Raw genomic sequence first — 19,593 nt, forward strand, 5'->3', positions numbered from 1 at the left:
TGCCAACGCCTTCCCTGACTCCTTTGGAAAGAATGGGTGCATTCTGAGTCACGTTCACCGATTTTCAGGGCAAAGTTTCGGAGCATCAGTGGAAGGCAGTGTGGCGTGATGAGAAGAGTCGAGTAGAGGACTCAGATCACCTGGTTCTGAATCTCCATCACCATTTCACCACCGTGAAAGGAGCCGAGGGCGCCGATGAGACACCGCAACCCGACCGCGCCCGACAGCCCCGCCAGGGTCCCGCCGGCTTCCCGGGCTTCGCTGCGGCGCCGTGCCGGGAACCGTAGGTTGCGCGCGCAGCACCTCCGCCGCCTCCCAAACCCCGCGTCTCCGTTGCCAGGGGAACTGGGGGCGGTGCGCTTTCCGGCGCTGTCGCGGCGAGTCGCAGCTGTCATGGCGGAGACAGTCTGGAGCACTGACACTGGGGAGGCTGTGTATCGCTCCCGGGACCCCGTGCGCAACTTGCGCCTCCGGTAGTCGCATCATCCCAGAGCCCTGTGCTTTTATACTCTCAAATAATTCGAGCCTGAACCTCACTAGTTTGCTGAGTCCCCACTGCCCACTTCCGCTTTCAATCCTGGTCTCTGCCTTTCTGGTCTCCTCGCGTCTCCCTCACTACCCCCAACCCTCTCCACCCACAACTTCCAGACCTATCCAAGCCCTTTCAAGTCTCTGCCCTTCTCAAATTCCTCCGAGCTCTGTGTACCCAATACTCTTTCATCCGCACTCTTTCTCTTAGGACACCGGGCCACGCTCACGTGCACCCAGCACAGCACACTTTGGTAGCCCCACCCTCTTTTTTCTTTTGCTCTCCCCCCGCCCCCCAGGATCTTTGCTCTTTGTTCATCTCCAGGTTGTGTGTCTTGTGATGAGTATTTCGGGCTTTTCTTTTCCTGACAGAGTCCACTTGCAAAGAATCACATCAAGCAACTTCCTCCGTTACCAGCCTGCTGCCCAGCCTGGAAAGGACCTCATAGACTTGGCCACTTTTAGGCCTCACCTAACTGCCAGTGGGTGTTTGGTGGTGATGCGGCCCTTTGGGGATCTGGGGAAGGGCCTGGGGCGGTAGTTACCGTTTAAGACCCAGCAGACCCCGTTCTGTAGTCTAAGAAAAGGCGTAGGTAGAGAGGTTGGGTTCCTTACCCACGGTCACACGGCTGGTAAGTGTTTAAGCAAGGATTTGATCCCAAGTAGTTTCAACTACTATTATGTTGTGTATGAAAATTGAGTGAGACATGATTCTTGCCATCAAGAGTTGATCCGAATTGTAGTCAAATGTAGTAAAATAACAAAGACTAAACCTTAGATAAATTATAAATCTGCCTAGCAACCTAAATACTGCTTGTGGCAGTTTTTTCTAAGAGAAAAATGCCCCAAACTCCTAATATATGTGTACATTATATATATATATACATGCTTTTTAAAAAACAACTTTAAATTTTACATACACACACTATTTGAAAAAATTTTTAATTGGCATCTGCTTGAAAAGGGGACATGTTAACATCAACTGTTCTCTTGCAGTTTTCCTTATCTTGGAAGCCAAAAGAGTGACGAAAAGAGGACAGTGTGTTTGTGTTAAATCACTAGTCTCTCTGCTTTTGTTGCTTCTGTTCAGATATATTCCTGGGCAAGAGTGTGGGCTGGTGTGTTGTGAAGCATGTGTCTCTGAAGAAGGAATACTTAGCTAAGAGTGTATTCCATTTGGTTCTTTAAATAATCATCTATTTGCCTTTCCTCTTCTCTTCTTGTACTTGGTCTCCTAAAGGTTATAGGGCTCCTGGTTCTAGACATACAGCTTCAGGAATAGTACAGATAAAAATGCCAGGGTTCCTGTCTAGCAATGTAGACAGTTGGGATTGAGGAAGAGCTGTTCAGCCCATATCTCAATTTGACTCCTGACACTGAATTAGATTAAGTAATTCCTGGGAGCCATGGCTTCCATTTATTCAAATTAGTGTAGTAGTTAAGACTTCTTGGATCCTAATCCTGGCTTCTACATATATCCACAGCCTCTCTAACCTTTGTTTAGAATGAGTGATTAATAAATCTCCAAATTCCAGCTGGCTTTGGGCAAATATTAGAGCAGGGACTTCAGTAATATCCAATCACAGAGCAAGAAGTGGTGCTGATTTGACTCAAACGTTTGACTCACTCTGTGGCCTTTGGAGGTGGACACCGCTCGGAGGAAGAGGAAGAGGAAGAGGTCGTGATCGGGTGGCAGGAGAAGCTCTTTAGCCAGGTGAGCCAGTGTCACTTATCTACCTCCACCTGGCCGGTAGCAAGGAAGGATTCTTGATACATATTGCCTGATTTCCAGAAAGTTCTAGCAGTTTATACTTACTCCTGTTGTGTTTAAAGGGCAGTATAACATAGTGACCAACACTACCCTGTTTTATGATCCTGGGTCAGGCACTTTTCCCCTCTGGGTGAAATCTGCCATCTCTAACAGCGAAGTTGCATTAGACCATCACTCTGGTTCCTTTAGGCTCTAACATTCTTTGGATCCGCTGCCCTGCGTTAGTTCAGATAAATGGAAATTGGCTATGAAAACGTGTCAAATAGCATCAGCTCTATAGAACTGATTTGAGTAAACAGTTATAGAGACAAATGTTTGACATATTCTCAGTAGATCTCTGTGTCCTTGTCACCTCAGTTTGAAGTAGATCTGTATCGAAACGAAGTGGCGTGTCAGAGCCCTTTGGATCATCAGTACCGACAAGAGATCCTGAAGCTGGAGGATTCGGGCGGCAGGAAGAACCGACGGATTTTTACCTACACGGACTCGGATAGATACACCAATGTGGAGGAGGTATTGTTTTTTTCTGGGGTCCCACGGCTTCCTCTTCCTTTTCCTCCCCCAGCTTTCTGGGCTTCAACCAGAAGCCTGTTAAGGGGCAACAGGCAGCCTATGTAGGAACTGCCTCACGCTGCTGGCAGCCAGGCTGGACAGTGGGCGCGGGTTTCAGGTGGCGTGGCGGCTCCTTGCCCACCTGCTGGAGGGCCTGGGGAAGCTGCAGTGTGTCTAATGAGAGGCTTGCAGACTACAGACCCTCGAGGGAAGCAGCCCCTGGGCTAGACTTCCTCTGCTCATTATGAGATGAGACAGGTGGGTGGAGTCTTGAACCATCTCGATAAAACTCATCAGGGGCTGCAGCCTCCACTCGGAGGCTGTGGGCTTGAAGAGGGATTCAGTACAGCTGTGGGGAGTGGCTTAGTGCCGTTTGCCTGTGACCACATACCCTTGTGGACTTGCTTTACGTTTCCTTCAGCCCCTGTAGGACATGTTCTTTCTTCCCGGGAGGTTTAAGCTCCTTGAGAGTGGAGCCTGTGTTTTCTGATTTTTGTCTATGACCTTGCAGTTCTGCAAGGAGCAGGTATTAAATGAATGTTTTTGAAAGATTGATGCTTATGTTAGGAAAGCTCTGGGTTGGTAGCATATAAAAATCGGGTTTTCTATTTTAGAAAAGTAAATGGAATTACAGGTAGTGCTGAATCACCCATGCAAAGGACTTTTCACACGATACTTTGTCTCCCATGTGGCATCTTCCAAGTACCTGGTAACATCAACATCTACTAACTTTTTGTCGGTCTGTACTCAGAGACTGCAGACTCCTTTCAATATTAGCATAAATAAGCTCATTTCTGAAGGATAATATGCTGCTGAAATATTGGAGCACCAAGGCACGGTAGGACTCTTCTGTTCTCCTCCACTGACACGTACAATTGTGAGATGTGACCGTTAGATTCGGGCCCAGATGAGGTTTCAGAGGGAAGGCTTGCCTTCAGTACCTGATCCCATGTGGCCCCGACCAGATGGGTCACACAGGGCTGCTCTCTTCTCCTAGCACTGTCAGAAAATGACCACCGCAGCCCAGGAGGTGCCATCATTCTTGGTCGAGCGAATGGCAAATGTCAGGCGGCGACGGCAGGACAGGCGAGGGATGTGAGTGCAAATGTGCATGGGGGTTGGGTTGTCCTTCCACGCCAGTATCTGGGTATGTCCGCCCACTCGAGCTTCCCGTTCTGCGGTAGGCCTCCCCTGGGTGTGCTCCCCCAGATTCCTCCTCTAGGCTCTTTGGCGGGTGCCGGGGAAGTGACCCTTCCTGTGGTGTCTCCCAGGGAGGGTGGCATCCTCAAGTCGCGAATCGTCACCTGGGAACCCTCAGAAGAATTTGTCAGGAACAACCACGTCATCAACACCCCACTTCAGACAATGTACATCATGGCAGACCTGGGGCCCTGTGGCGAGTGAGTGAAGCCTCTCACCCCCCGGCCCAGATTCTCCTCCTCTCCCCACCCGTTGCAGTCAACCTGGGCTGTCCGGGAGGGAGGGACTTTTTCTTCTTTTACTTCTTAGTTGTACTCAGAAGGTGGCACTGTGATGGCTCTCACCACAGCCTCTGTGCTCTCGCCTGACGTGGGCTGCCTGCGTCTTCCTCTCTCTGGACGTGGGACCAGTGGTCTTGAACCTGCGTATTGATTTCTTGGTATGCAGGCTTGGCTATAAGAAGTATGAACATGTCCTCTGTACGCTAAAGGTGGATAGCAATGGTGTGATCACAGTAAAACCTGACTTCACCGGCCTCAAAGGACCCTACAGGTGAGGAGAGGAAGAAGGGAGAGTGGAGACTGGCATTCCTTCCCTTGGCTTCACTTCAGGCTCCCTGGTTGAGATTCTGAGAAGTCCTTCACCTGCTCTGATGTCTAATTCCTGGGTGGTGGTTCATATTCTGTTTTATAACAGACCCTTGCATGCTGGGGACCCTGTTCTCAGAAACGGTGCAGCCAGTTTGGAAAGCATACCTTCAGTGATGTAGTTAAGTGAAAACAATTCTCAGGCTGCTGCATGAAGGCACCGGCCTGAACAGGGTGCAGGGAGCTCGGCCAGATCTCTTCCTTTGGGCTGGCTGTTCCTGCCTCCATGTCTTACAATAACAGGACCATAAATTAGAAATGGTCTAAACTGACCCATCCACGTTTCCAGGTGAGAGAACTGGGTGCCGGGGATGTCATGCTTTAGGCCCTCCCCATGACTTTGGGGCAGAAATGGGCCCCACACCTGCACTCTGGGGCCACTCTAATGCCCTTTCTGCTTTTCCACTGCGTTTCCCTCTCCTGCTCATCGTTTGGCCATTTTCGTCTTTCTGTGCTCTGACCTTACAGAATTGAGACCGAGGGGGAGAAGCAGGAGCTGTGGAAGTATACCATCGACAACGTGTCCTCCCTCGCACAGCCGGAGGAGGAGGAGCGGGAGCAACGTGTGTTCAAGGATGTAAGAGCAAGTTCCTTCCAAGCGTGGGGATGAGCCTCGGTGCCTAGGAGCAGAGGCCATGTCTGAGGTCGAGGTCCACAGTTGCAAAGTCTCTTACCGGCCTCTCCCTCTCTGACACCGGAAGCATTGCTGAGTGTCAGCCACAAGAGTTTGATCATAATGTAACCTAGTAACAGTGACCATTTATTTGAGTATTTACCAAACTCTGCGAGACCCTTCACATACTTTATTTCATTTAGATAACACAACAACCCTTTGAGGTAAAAACTTATATTTCCTCGTTTTATAAATGAGGAAACTGAGATTGAAAAACTAAGAGGTTTGCCCAAGGTCATGGGCTTGTAAGTGCAAGAGCCAGGATTTGGTCCCAGACCAGCAGACTCCAGAGCCTCTGTGCTTCACTTTAAAAAAATTTTAACATTTATTTATTTTTGAAAGACAGGGCACAAACAGAAGAGGGGCAGAGAGAGAGGAAGAGAGACACAGAATCCGAAGCAGGCTCCAGGCTCTGAGCTGTCAGCACAGAGCATGACACAGGGCTCAACTCACAAACTGTGATATCATGACCTGAGCTGAAGTCGGATGCTTAACTGACTGAGCCACCCAGGCACCCCACTTTAAAATGTCAGTGACAGCAGTGTTTGGGGCACCTAGGTGGCCTAATCGGTTAAGTGTCTGATTCTTGATTTTGGCTCAGGTCATAATCTTGTGGTTGTGAGATCAATCCCCATGTCAGGCTTCGTGTTGGATATGGAACCTGCTTAAATTCTCTCTCTCCCTCTGCCCCTTCCCCCTGTGCATGTGCGCGCTCTGTCTCTCTATTTTTTTGAGAAAAAAATAAAATAGAATAAAATAGAATAAAGTCAGTGGCTTGGAGGCTTCGGCCTCCAGCTGTGGGTGGCATTTCCCGCCACAGCTTCTTTTCTCCCACCCGTTGAGAACTGAAGCCTGGCCTGGCTGGGGCTGCTCTGAGGGTCCACATGGTTTGTTTCCTCAGCTCTACGGCCGCCACAAGGAGTATCTCAGCAGCCTGGTGGGCACCGACTTTGAGATGGTGAGTAGCTTGGCTTCCTGCAGCACCAGCAGCTGGGTTTGGCCACAGCGTTCTGACCACGGCTGTGTAATGGCACCTCTCTTAAAGGACATATTCTTTATGCCAGAAGGAAGTCAGAGGGTAGCATACAGAGCATAGTTCTTGTTACGTGTTTTGAAAGATAGCATATCAGCAGAACTGTCAACGAAAAAGAAAATGTCAGGGGAAAAGTTCCAGAAGGGCACACGTGCTCTGGATGGCTTTCTCAGGGGAGGGGGCCGGGTAGGGAAGGTAGATGGGGGTTGGGTGGTGAGAGGGATACGTCAGGAATGTTTACTTCGTATTCCCTAAACTTAGCAGTTTTGCATTTTTATCAGTGGTAATACATGCATGTGTTCCTTTATAATTAATTTAAAAAATAAATATAAAGATGAAAAATGTCTTGCTCATTGTTCCTGTGGATATTTTTCCTAAGATGCCCTATGGAGAGGGAGGGGGCATCATTTCTGTTTGCCAAATAGCTTAGCTCTTAAACAACCAAAACAAAGTCGTTTGTGTCAGTTTCTCTGTGGTCTTGTTCTTTGTCCTCCCTTATTCCAGAAGTTCCATTCCTAGATCAGGAAACAGGCACAGGATCACCCAGCAGTCTCCCTCTCTCCCTAAGCCAATGCATTATTTTTATATTGCGTGAACAGCAGACGTTCAGTGTTAAAAAGTGAGATAAGGAAACACAATTTAAAAAGTGAACTCCCTCGTTCCTTGACCTCAGGCATCGAAAGGGCACAGGGGTGTCTAACCCCCGCCCCCATGGTGAAGGGCAGCATTTGCCGCTTCCCTTGGCCGTTCCTGTCAACTCTCCAGCCTTCATTGTCCTCCTCGCCCTTTAAATTATTCTTTTCTGTTACAAATTTTAGAAATGAAGGAAACGGATCTAGAGGAGTGGCAGGGTAGGGAGGAAGCTCAGTAGTGACCCCCGCAGATCTGGCGGCAGGTGTCAGGGCTCCCGGGGGGATCGTGGATGGACTGGAGGAGAGGTGCTGACTCCCCCAGATGCCCTGACCTTTTCCCGCTTCTCTCCACCTCAGACTGCCCCAGGTGTCCTCCGGCTCTTTGTAAATGGAGAGGTAGGTAAGTGCCTCGCCGGACAGAGATCCCCTGATGCTTGCGCAGGGGCCCCCGTAGACCGCGAAGTAGCTCTGAGCCCCAGTGGAGGCGCCGGGCTGTCCGCACTACTTGGGAAACTCGGTCCTGTCTTTCCTGGAAACACGGAGGGTTCCCCACCCTCCAGGGACTTGCTTCCTGAAGTATGTAGGCCCTTCAGGACTGAGTTGGGTGCTAAGGGTGACAGGAGAATGAGCTGAAATCATTCCTTGTTTTCTTAGTTTCAGCCCGAGGCTACGAGTATGACAATCTCTATGTGCACTTCTTTGTGGAATTGCCAACCACTAGTGAGTAATTTTCATAAGTCTCTTTTATACCCATTCTGACAGTTTTCTAGAGGCATTTACTCAGGCCTCCTTCCCACTTTTTTCAAAGAAATAGTTGCTGTCTTTTTCAAGGTCATAGATCACTCCCAAGTTGTCAGACCCTGTGGTGACTGCCATGCATTCACCCTGCACGACCTCTCAGAAGCGTGTGGCCTAGCCCCCATTTCCTCACTGAAACTCTCCTCTTGGCTTCTGGCTCCACGCTCCTCTCCTCTCCCTTGTTGGAGGCTCTTCAGTCCCCTTGGCTGTTCGCTTATCTTTTGGTCTTAAAGCACTAGAGTGTCCATGGCTGGGCCTGGGCCTTCTGTTATCCTCTCTCTTCAGCATTTCTAAGTGGTCCCATCCATCCTTAGCTTGTATACTGTGTCTCAGACCTCAGATTTCTCTCTAGCCTTGGCCTTTCCCCCGAGCTCCAGGCTCCTATCCAGCTACCTCTTTGTCATTTCTGCTTAGCATGACCCAGAGAACCCCTGATTCTCCTTCCTGCATCAAATCTGCCCTCATGGTCTTCCCCACCTTAAGGAAAGAGTCTCTTCCCTAAGGGACATGGCACTTTCATTTACTTAGTCGCTGATGCCAAAAACCCAGGAGACACCCTGGATTCCTCACTTTCTCTAGTTCCCTGCAGCCAGTCATGCTATCAGCAGTTCCTGGCGGCTCTGTCTTCAAAAGACATCCTGAACATCTACTGTCTCGAGCACCCTGACCAAGCCGCCTACATCTCTCATCTCTTGCCTTGGCCAGTGCCTTCCCCTTTTGCTTTCTTTACACCTCCTTTGCCACAGGCCCCACAGCCGCATTGAGCCTTTGGTAATGGAAACTATCTGTATCTCTCTTAGCCTTTAAACCCCAGCAATTTCCCCTCCCACTTAGTGTAAAATCCAAGCTCTGAAGCCTGAACGAACTGGCCCTTGCCCATCTCTCCCTTACGGAATTCCAGCCAGACTTTCTGCTCTTGAACATGCCAACTTCATATCCACCTCAGGACCTTTTGGGGATCACTTCCTTTGTCTGAAAGCCTTTCTGTCATATCTTTGCACGAATGGTTCTTCCGAGTTTAGGTCTCAGCCGAAGTGTCACCTCCGAGAGGTCCTCCCTCACCGCCCAACCTAAATGAGCCGGGTTTATTTTTAGCATTGCATCTGTCACTACCCGATAGCCTCTTGCTGGCCAGTTTGTCGTCTGTTTCCCCTGCCAACTGGAATGAGAGTGAGAACTTGAATGAGCTCCATGAGGGACAGGGATCTTTTCTGTCTGCTCACCAAGAGCTCCCCAGTGACGGGTCATAGCACATCAGACACTCAGTAAATGTTCAGTGAATGAATGAGTGTGTGAGTGAATTGAACGGATAAAGGAACTTGTCTTTTTCTCAACCACTTGCCTTCCTCCCAGGTCAGCTGACTGTGTATATGGTCTTTGGCTTTCAGATTGGTCAAGCCCAGCATTCCAGAAGCTCTCAGGAATAACACAGACCTGTGCCACCAAGTCCGTGGGAATGGTATGGGCAACGAGAGGGCTGTCTGGAGGGGATCAGGCCTCTGAAGACTCAGGACTGGGGAGGATTCAGAGTTGGCTCAGGCCCTTCTCTGTGAGCTCTGCAGGGCCGCCTGGTCCAAGGGTTTCCTCTCTGTCTGTCTGCGCATAGTAGCAGCTTGTATTTGGATGTCCCTTCCCCTCTCAGCCCCTTATTTCCTATCCTGGGTGAGAGTTTTTTCCCTTGTGGAGGTATGTCATTGGCCACAGAGAGAACAAATTCCCACTGAGGCCTAGCCTACCCCATGACACAGAGTAGAAAATAAAACTCTCTTTTTTAGGATAAGGTGGCTTACTTCTCCTACCCATTCACATTTGAGGCCTCCTTCCTCCATGAAGACGAATCTGCTGGTGAGTAGCTGAGTAGATCCTGGGCCCGGCGTCTCCTCTGGCGGTGCCCCCTCTTGCTGAAGGCCTCCTGGGACTCGGCTGCTTCTCTCGTGTCTCCCAGATGCTCTCCCAGAGTGGCCTGTGCTCTACTGTGAGGTCCTCTCCCTGGACTTCTGGCAGAGGTATCGCGTGGAAGGCTACGGGGCTGTGATGCTGCCTGCCACCCCAGGTGACCTCCTGTCCCCGCCCTTCACGTGGCCCCCATGCCCCAGCTGCTAGGAGCGAGACTAACACTTCCAAGAGATTCCACCACTCCCAGTGAGAAGTAGGGATAGTTAGGAATTAGATGCATTTAACTTGCAAGATTCCTTGCTCCTTTTGAGGAATTTCCCTTCCATTAAAGACAACTGAGTGAAATGGCAACTAAGCGTGAAGTAGAGCAGCCTGACTGTGGCGTCGGCTCCATGCTCCTCTGATGACTCGTGGCCTTGAGGGACCGGCTCAGGCAGGGTGGCTCTCGGCGCGCGTGTATTGGATGGATCAGCGTTCACGTGGAAATCACAGCCACTGTCTTCTGTTGTTGGCAGGCACTGCGCTAAGCGTGTCTCGTTTCATTCTGCCAGCCGCTCTGCGAGTGTGGGCGCTGTCACTATTTCCGTTTTACTAGTGAGGAAAACAGGGCTCACGGGGGTTAAGAAACTTGACCTGGGAATGCAAGTAATAATCGGCAGAGCTGAGATTTGAATCTCTAGCCGATTGATTTCCAAACAGGTGGCCCAAGCCTCCATGATAACTGTCACCAGAGGTCAGGTCATCGAGCACAGGTGTCTAGTGGTGGGTAGGCCTGCGTCAGTGCAGGGGGGTCAGTGAGAGGCCACCTGCCCTTTCTGGCTGTGGTCCCATTGTCCCCTGTGCAGGCTCACACACCCTGACCGTGTCCACGTGGAGACCCATGGAACTTGGCACGGTGGCTGAGCTGAGGAGGTTTTTCGTTGGCGGCTCTCTGGAACTGGAGGACCTCTCCTACGTGCGGATACCGGGAACCTTCAAGGTCACTTTTGTCTCCGGGCAGACTTTATGCTGGGAGTTTAGGTTCCTGTCTCTTCTGGAGAAGGTGGGATCAGGCTTAAGGCCCCTTAACTGCATCATTATTACGTAGTCACTTCCTGCCTGTGGTTTAAGCTGGAGGTCATGGCCACATCTTGAACCAGGTACAGACATCTACATTCCTATCCCGGGAGATCTCTGGAAATGAGTATACTCAGAGATTCCCCTGGTCCCGTCAGAGTTACGGGCCCCTCCTTCCAGCCCATCAGTGAGGCTTCAGTAATCAAAGGTGGGGAGGAATGGCAGGCCGCTTACAAGACTGCTGTTCTCCAGTGAGGCTGGAGCGTCCCCCCATTTACAGCTGGGAGCCCCGTGTTAGCCTTGAGGTGATGGAGTGTGGGTGCTGCAGGGAGGCTTCCCCAACAGCTCTGTTCTCTCCAAGAGTAGGAGTCAGGGGAGGGGTGAGACCAGCATGTGCCTGGGATCCAGAAACCACAGAGGCCTGATGCTGTCTTCACTGCACGCCACAGGGGGAGCGTCTGAGCCGCTTTGGTTTCCGCACCGAGACCACAGGCACCGTCACCTTCCGCCTGCACTGTCTGCAGCAGTCCAGGTGAGTCAGCCTGGCCTCCGCCTCAGGGAGCCTTGCGCCCGAGGGCCGGAGAGCAGCTGTGGCCACGTGGTGGCTTTGCGCGCAGGGCCTTCATGGAGTCCAGCTCCCTGCGGAGAAGGATGCGGAGCGTGCTGGACCGTCTGGAGGGATTCAGCCAGCAGAGTTCCGTCCACAGTGTGCTGGGTAGGGTCTCCCTGCCCCTCTGCGGCCGGCCACCCAGCACCCGCAGGAGCCTCGCCCCTTCCCGCGCCCCGGTGGCTGATGGCTATGCTTGCTCCCCTCGCAGAGGCCTTCCGTCGCGCCCGGCGCCGCATGCAAGAGGCCCGAGAAAGCCTTCCCCAGGACCTGGCAAGCCCTTCGGGGACCACCGCTTCCTAGCTCCCGGCTGCACTGCCCCTCTGCAAGGGGACGCGACGGGTGATGTCTAACGCTGGTGTCCCCCGCCCCTTCATCCTTCTGACTAGTGACCCCACGGACCTGCCGAGACCCGGGAGAGCTGAGGAAATCCCAGGCCAGTTGCTCTGCCTGGTCTTCAGCAGGGCCTCCTCCCTGCTGGGTAGCAGTGAAGCTGGAGACCTATGGTCCCCTCTTCATATTTCATTTACTGCCAGTGGGTGTCACCACAAGCAGGCTTATTGGTTCAGCCCCGTTTGGGGTGACCCCACAGTTAGTCCTGTCCTCAGCACAGCCTCTTTCCCGGCCTGTCTCACTGTCTCACAGCCGAGAGCCCAGGCACCTCCTGCTCCACGGCCTGCATTGCAGAGGGAGGCTCGGGGGGCACCAGGGTGGCTCGGTCAGTCAGTTAAGCGTCTGACTCTCGATCTCTCACCTCAGGTCTTGATCTCACAGTCGTGAGTTCGAGCCCCATGTTGGGCTCCGTGCTGGTCGTGAAGCCTACTTAAATAAAAATAAAAAGACAATGGATGCTCAAGAAAGAAAGGGGAAAGATCTCTTAAATTCCTGGCCCGAGAGGCTCAGCCTCCTCTTTCCAGGGTAGCCTTGTCTTACTGCTTGGGGCTTCTTGTGTTTGGAGATGCAACTTATTTCTGGAATAAATGAAGGCTAAAGGCAGTGCCCGGTCCTTTCTGCTAGCTGGGTAGTACCTTTAGTGTGTTTTTTGTACATAAAAACTTTGTACACTGACTGACGTGTTGGCTGGGTTTTTGCTGAGGTTGCTGGCGTGGCCAAGGTATTCTCCTGAATCTTCCCCTTATCGGCCCTTTCCTGTCGAGTGTTGCTTTTGGTTCTCGTACATCAGCCCGCAGGAGAGCCTTAGGGGTTAGTGCCTAAGGTGTCCTGGCTGTGCTCCTTCTAGACATTTGGAGCAAAGAACAGGACAGAGGTCATGCCCTCCCCATCCTCACCCAGGAACCAGTCCTGCCCTCAGAAGTCCTTTACTGGTACGAGCAGAGTGTGCTGCTCGGCCTGCAGGCTCCAGCAGAGGGTTGTGGGGTGGCTGGGGCCAGTGAGGGTGGCCTGCAGTCACGGGCAAAGGTTGGGGACAGGCTGGGAAGTAGAAAAAAGAGGCCAGAACCGTTCAGATGATTTCCTGCCTGGGCCTCAAGCCCTCCTTGCAGTCGGAGCTGATGCCTGACCTTCTACCCAAGAGGTTCCCCAGGTGGGAGGGTTCACTGCTGCTGGGAGCCCCAGCCGTCACTCCCAGCCACGGAACCAGCTCTGAGCCATGGCCAGCAAAAGCATCAGCAGTGGTTGCTCCAGGGACAAGGTAGCCATGTGGTCCTCCCTGCAATAGCTCGTGTCTGAGGCTGGAGGCATGGCACGGGCTCCTGCGGAAGCAGCAAAAGTGGGCGAGTGTGGAGCTTGCTGGGTGTCCAGACCTGCAACTGTGTCAGGGTGTTGCTGACTGAGCTGGGGCCTAACTGCCCCCCAAAGTCCTGGGCCTTGGCTTAACTGTCCAGAAGCTAGCGTGCCAGGAAGCCACTACGGGGAGAGTTCCCTGTCTCTAGTGACAAGTTTTGTTGTCACTGCTTAGAGCCCTCAAAGGTCTCAGCCATCTGGTCCAGGACAGGTGTGGAGGCCTGGACCCACCAGGGCGGTTGGAGGAGGGCCTCCCTCCTCACCTGCAGAGGCCTGGGGACGCGGGTGCAGCTCACAAAGCCCTGGGGGGCGAGTGTTGGCAATGAAGATGTCCCTCAGAACGACGGTGATACCAGTGTCATCGCACACAACTCCAGCCCAGGAAACCTGGCTCAGGGCCCCGCACTGTCTCTTGGTGAACACACTGTTTTCCCACTAGAACCTACCAAGACAGTTGAGTGATGTGGGTGAAGGTTATGTGGGTGATGTGGGTGAAGGTTATGTGGGGTGATGTGGGTGAAGGTTGGGGAGAATTAGCATTGTGAGCACGCACTGCACGTCAGCTACTTCACACTACTTCATCCAGTTCTCCAGAGTTCCTGCGAAATAGATATTATTCCCATTTTATACATGAAGAAATAGATTCAGCAGTCAAGTATAATGCCCAGTATAACATGCATTGAAGTGGCCAGGGCTGGATTTGAACCCAGTAAATCCCAAATCCAAATTAGGGAATCAGGTCTTTAACCATAAGCTTTATTAGAAGGAAACCAGATTTAGCGCTTTCTGCCCATGTTTCCTGGGACTCACGAGCCTGGAACAGTGAGGCCGGCCAGTCTGTCTCGGGGGTTAAAGGTGCCTTTAGCTCAGGCAAGATGAGTCTAGCCTGGCTCTACACAGGAGTCTCCTGGTCTTCGGCCCTGTGAACTGGGAAAAAACGAACCTAAAAAGGGCATTTTCTGAGACTTGAAATGCTAGTGTTTTTCTGCCCTGCTGCTTGGCTGGTCTCTTTAGGGTAGAGTCACTTACCTGTCACCATTTCGGGCTCTTGTGAACTGGTTTTCAAAAAGACAAGCCAGAAGAGGCCCCACTCGGGTCCCTGGCGAAAGACGCTCTGCGATGGCCCCAATCCAGAGATGCCAGTGTTGTCAGGCATCCCGTACAGATGCAGGAACTTCCTTGCCGAATCCGGGTATTGCAGCACGTGGCTAAGCTGTGCCAGACTCCGGGGCTGGGAGAGCCCACAGAGGCACCTGCGAGCACTGTGCTCTGTAGGGAAAGGGGCAGAAGCGATTCAGCCTGACTTCCCTTTAGCTTCTGCTTCTCCACAGTTTCTCCTGAGAGAGCTCTGTGGTCAGAAAATGTCGGGCAGGACAAGATCCCCGCTGACAGAAGAGGCCAGAACCTTCCAAATATCGAACCACTGTGCTCTAATTTTCAAAGCAAGTGGACAGCCATATTTTGTGAGTGCGTCCTAACGTAAGAAGCTGCTGCCACCCAACACTCAACAACCACAAGGATATTATTATTGGGCTCATGGGCATCAACTGGTGCAAATAAGACAGGACCCAGAACATAAAAGACTCTTAATCAGGTTTGTAGAAGAAATGAGTGAGGAAGTAAATAAGTGAACAAACCAAGAAATGAGGTGTGGTTAAAATTTACCTCCTCAGAAAAGGAACACATGCTATATGATTCCATTTATGTGAAAGAACCAAAATAGGCAATTATGTAGAGGTAGAAAGATGATCAGTGATTGTCAGGGGCTGGAGTGGGGCTGGGGAGGGACTGTTATTACAAGGTTTCTTTTGTGAGCGATGAAAATGTTCTGACATTAGCAATGGAGATCAATGGGCCAAAGACCTCAATAGGCAAAAAAAAAAAAAAAAAAAAAAAAAAAAAAAAAAAAAAAGAAAAAAGAAAAAACAAAGAAAGAAATGAGAAAAAGAAAAATGCACAACTCTAAGTATACTAAAGTCTTTGATAAATTCATTGAATCATATACTTCATATGGGTGAATTTTGGGATATGCTAATTATATCTCAATAAAGCTGTTTTAAAATTTGTTTTCACCTACTCAGAAACTTCCAAAGACCAGCCATATGGATTTCTCTGTTATGATCTCACAATAGGACCAAGTCAGATGATGGGCTGGGGACCATCAGGATAGGAGATAAGTTGGCTCAATCTTGACAAAACGCTTGCCCAATATCGTCCATTGAACTGCAACTCACAAACACCGCCTTCCAGCTGAACAAAGGAAAACGATGTAATATTTGGCCTCACTAAGCACTGTTATGTGATAATCTTTTCTGATCCTCAAACACCTTTGTGAGGCATTTTGTAATCTCCATTGTATCAGTGGATATTTGCTTGAGCAGCTATGACTTTAAAAATAATTTTTTTGAGGGGTGCCTCGGTGGCTCAGTTGGTTAAGCTTCTGATTTCAGCTCAGGTCATGATCTCTCAGTTTGTGAGTTCGAGCATGCCCTGTCAGGGTTCTGTGCGACAGCGCAGAGCCTGGAGCCTGTTTCAGGTTCTGGGTCTCCCTCTCTCTCTCTGCCCCTCCCCCCTTCTCTCTCTTTCTCTCTCTCTCTCTCAAAAGTAAGTAAACATTAAAAAACATTTTTTAATGTTTATTTGTCTATTTTTGAGAGACAAAGTACAAGTGGGGGAGGGACAGAGAAAGAGAGGGAGACACAGAATCCAAAGCAGGCTCCAGGCTCTGAACTGTGAGCACAGAGCCCGACTTGGAGCTTGAACCCACGAATCGTGGGATCATGACCTGAGCTGAAGTCGGATGCCTCACTGACTGAGTCACCCAGGTGCCCCCAACTGTGACTTTTTAAATGTCACTCCACCATTGAGTGGAGTTCAAACAGGGTCTTCCAATTCCAGGTTTGGTGTTTGGATTGGAGGAGACGTCAGAGCTAGTATCTGGAGAATATTTCTGGGACAGCTTGGAGGGAAAGGTATGGGAGGGCACAAAAACTCAGTGTGTGTCCCTCGGCTGAGGGCAGGGGCGGGGGCTAGCAATCTCAGTTTTCCAGCAGAGGGCGCCCACAGCTCTTTAGTTGCCAACGGCACCCACATGTAAGGAGGAAACCCAGTTCTTGAGTGCCTGCTGTGTGCCTGTCAGGTGCTGTGTTAGGTGCAGTTAGAGACTGCCCTCATCCTGTTGTACACGGCCAAAGATCAGCCAATGCAGATGGGGCTTTGGGTTGTATTTGGACAGAAAAGTAGGGAGGTGGGGGGAGGGAGAGGGGAGCAGGTAGTGACCAAAGCCTTCCCCTAACACTGTGGCTTAAACAGGGGAAGAAAGGAATTTTGAACTTGATTCAGACTTTACTACTTCCTAGTTATGTGGCCTTGAGAAAATTACTAGATGTCTTTGAGCTTATTTTCTCATCTATAAAAATGGCTGTAATTGTTGCTTCTCAAGGTCATTGGCAGAACTAAATGATTAATATCCATGAAAATTCCTAGCAAAGTGCCTAAGTTTTCTTCTTTTCCAGGATGAGTTTTTCTTCTTTCCTGGGATTTTTGTGTCCTCACAAAACAGCCAAGGCCGTCTTAATTTTACTGGACCTGTTCCTACCTCTCGGACTCTTGGCCTTTCTGCACTTAGAGCAGGAGCCAGTTCCCTGGAACTTGAGTCTTCCTCCTTGGAGCCCACCTGGGTACATGGGGAATGGGGCAGTTCTTCCCTGCCCTTTGGATCTACTGTTTTCTCTACCCGGAAACTCCTGATCTGCTTTGTTCACTCCCATGTCCAAGTCCTGGCTGTGCTGTGAATCTACAGCCAGGGACCCTACAGCGGCTGGAGAAGATATGACAGAATGGCAAAAGGGTGGTCCCAGGGATGCTTTACTACATCAAGCGTGGCCTCACATGCTTCTCAACCACAGCACATCGGGTAGACGGTTGACAGTCAGAAAGGATGCGCCGAGGGTCTTCTCTGAAACCCACTCACCACCAGCAGCAGCAACCCCAGGCCAGACAAAGCCTGGGAGGAGGGACGGGCAGCCCTCTGACCCAGGAGGCCATGGTCCCAGCTGCGTTGCATGTTGAGAGCCACCAGGTCCAGCCCAATGCTCCCCACTTACCGAAACAGCCGGTCATCCACTAATGTGGCATCCTGACATTCAGCTTGGCGGGGGTGGCCGTGAGGCCTAGGATGGTCAGGTCAGCGCCACCTGGTGGCAGGGAATGTGAGCAGCACACACTGGATCAGCCTCTGGGGAGCCCTGGGCTCCTCACATGATGCCACGCTAGCTCAGAGCTGGACAAACCCGTCGCTTATATTCTATAATGTTTGTATCAGGAAACAAAGGCCTGGATAGATTTGAAGGGCGCAGGGGCTGACAGAGAAAGAAGTGACCCCCCACTTCTTAAAGAAGGAGCAGAAGGCAAGCTCCTATGAGGCCCACAAGCCATCAGTCTGATACGAGTCTCTGCCCCTTTTTGGAAATCCTCTGATCCCTGAGGGAATGGGAAACCCAGGACCTAGGGGCTTGGTGGCACCCTCCTTGTTTTCACTACCCTGGGGAGATGATTAGCACAGGCCTGAGCAGGAGCCTGGGCTCCTGGCACTAAGCTTGGCCCCCCACCCCCACCCTACTCCCATCTGCTCTTAAAACTTGGTCACCTTCACACATGATTCGCCAGCTGACAAAAAAGCTAGTGCTAAGCAGGACACATGAATTGGGTGCTGAGGCCCTGTACTGGCTGTCCAATTGAAACATGAAGGGCTGGAGCATGGTGTGACCAAAGCGGAAGGCCAAGGTGAAGACATGGGCCACATGAGGGTCCAGATTGGAGCAATATCTCCTGGAGAACCCCAGGGATCTCTCCCCAGGGGAGCCCGGGCCTCGCCCAGAACCAGGGGCAGAAAGTCTTGGTAGGTGATGCTCTACAAGACAGAAGGAGCATTACCTTAGTGGCCGCCCACCCCATCCCCTTGCCTTCGGACAAACCTTTGCTTTCTGAAGGGCTGCTTGGACATATTAATTCCTTATTGCCATCATGTCAAAAGTGGAAATGTTAATTTCCCACTGACTGATGAAGATCCTGAAGCTGGATGACAAGGACAGTGTCACACAGCGAGTTAGTGGCAGAGTTTGGGGTACAGGTCAGATCTTAGGTACGCTCCCAATCACCCAAACCTACTGATTTGAGGCACGTCCCCAGCGAATGCATTAAGGAAAGTGGGAGCCACTCCCTCAAATGGTGTCTCATGCCAGATTGTCTTCTCAGGGATGCTGGGGCCCAGGACTCCCCACATGGACCATGGCCACGGTCTTCCCGACCTCCTGGTGTAGCGTGTCTCCACTCCTCGGGGGACTCAGGCATCTAAGCTCCATAGCCAGCCGGGCGTCCTCTCACATAAACATGGTATGCATCGCTACCAGTTTGGGGGTTTCAGGTGATTGGGAGTCACCTTGAAAATCTCGAGTTCAGATTCACCACAGCCCTCCCCAGAGAAATGTCTTTTTGCTAAAGCAGACACAGCTCTAGGGACTAGAAAGAGGGGGTAGACCTTTGTAACCTGGGCCAGGCTCCAGGCCCTGGCCCGACCTCTGTCTCCTCAGCTGTGTTATGAACGTCCTCACTGACTGCCACCCTCTGCCCCAGCACAATGGGTCAGGAGCCGGACAGTGGGTCTCAGATCCCAGTTACTGGACTCGGGCCTAATGATTCTAGTCTACAAGTAAATGGGTCCATGGCTGATTGAGGGGCCCAGATGACTCTAGGAACATTGATCTTGGGACTGTGAACCCACCTGTCCCATGAACTGCATCCATCAGCACATTCCCTGCCAAGGGCTGGACCTTTCCCCTGCCATACACTTGGGGACTCAGACTGCTCTCAGACTGCTCTCCCCAGGGAATCCTGGGGAAAGAGAAAGAGAGGGCGTTGGGCAGAGCCTGTTCCTGTAGCCACAGTGTCTCCTAGAGGCTGGGAAGGAAAGCAGATTCCTGGAGGTGGGTCTTATACAGTCACTTGTTGGCTTTGAACTAAACCCTTGTGTACAAGGTCTTATCTAATGTACTCTTCAGTAGGCTGCCTTGGCTGACCTGCCAGGGAACAGGGTACACACAGGGATGGGTTGGTGAGGAGGCAGGGGTCTTCACTCAGGTTGTCGAAGGGGAACAGAGCCTGGCCATTGTCGCTGAAGCAGCTGTTGACGGCCAGCAGCCCTAAGTGACTGGTCTGGTTGCACACGCAGGGCGAGGGAGACCTCACTGCCATACACCATGCTGGCATCCAAGAAGTAGGTGAGCACACTGAGCTGGTTTCAGACTTGGTTTCTGTTTTGTAGCATGCGGGCGCTGAATGGAAGGGAGTGCAGTCACTCTGGTCCCTGATGCAGGGGTCGTTGGGTGGGATCTAAGATGGAAGTGGAGCCATGACTCTGGAGCCCCTCAATAGCAAGCTCACTCCTCTTGATCACCCC

At 51.4% G+C, this 19,593-nt stretch overlaps 1 protein-coding gene and 1 pseudogene across 2 annotated transcripts; one reads left to right on the forward strand and one right to left on the reverse strand.

Annotated features, from left to right (window-relative positions):
- The first annotated feature begins 380 nt into the window (after positions 1 to 380).
- MKS1 (MKS transition zone complex subunit 1) lies at positions 381 to 12,461 on the forward strand. 2 transcript variants are annotated; one of them, XM_077745555.1, is made up of 18 exons: positions 381 to 473; positions 901 to 1,010; positions 2,172 to 2,242; positions 2,657 to 2,812; positions 3,849 to 3,946; positions 4,123 to 4,251; positions 4,499 to 4,603; positions 5,167 to 5,275; positions 6,273 to 6,329; positions 7,394 to 7,436; positions 7,691 to 7,756; positions 9,223 to 9,293; positions 9,610 to 9,679; positions 9,780 to 9,887; positions 10,576 to 10,709; positions 11,236 to 11,318; positions 11,404 to 11,501; positions 11,605 to 12,461. In XM_077745555.1, exons 1-18 carry the CDS (start codon positions 394 to 396, stop codon positions 11,694 to 11,696), a joined length of 1,680 nt encoding a protein of 559 aa, XP_077601681.1. In that variant the 5' UTR covers positions 381 to 393; the 3' UTR covers positions 11,697 to 12,461. The 2 variants fall into 2 exon arrangements, with proteins under 2 accessions (XP_077601681.1, XP_077601682.1); XM_077745556.1 differs by lacking the exon at positions 11,236 to 11,318.
- An 839-nt stretch (positions 12,462 to 13,300) lies between these two features.
- LOC144216271 (eosinophil peroxidase-like) overlaps positions 13,301 to 19,593 on the reverse strand; it is a 9,508-nt pseudogene continuing 3,215 nt past the window's right edge.

This window comes from Crocuta crocuta, unplaced genomic scaffold, assembly GCF_008692635.1.
Source record: "Crocuta crocuta isolate KB4526 unplaced genomic scaffold, BGI_CrCroc_1.0 scaffold333, whole genome shotgun sequence".
NCBI lineage: Eukaryota > Metazoa > Chordata > Mammalia > Carnivora > Hyaenidae > Crocuta > Crocuta crocuta.

Bases quoted from the DNA above. Each gene is read 5' to 3' on its own strand.
- MKS1 (XM_077745555.1), top strand. From the start codon at position 394: ATGGCGGAGACAGTCTGGAGCACTGACACTGGGGAGGCTGTGTATCGC. The intron at 4,604-5,166 runs GTGAGGAGAGGA...CTGACCTTACAG, and splicing joins GGCCTCAAAGGACCCTACAG to AATTGAGACCGAGGGGGAGA. The intron at 7,757-9,222 runs GTGAGTAATTTT...TTTGGCTTTCAG, and splicing joins TGTGGAATTGCCAACCACTA to ATTGGTCAAGCCCAGCATTC.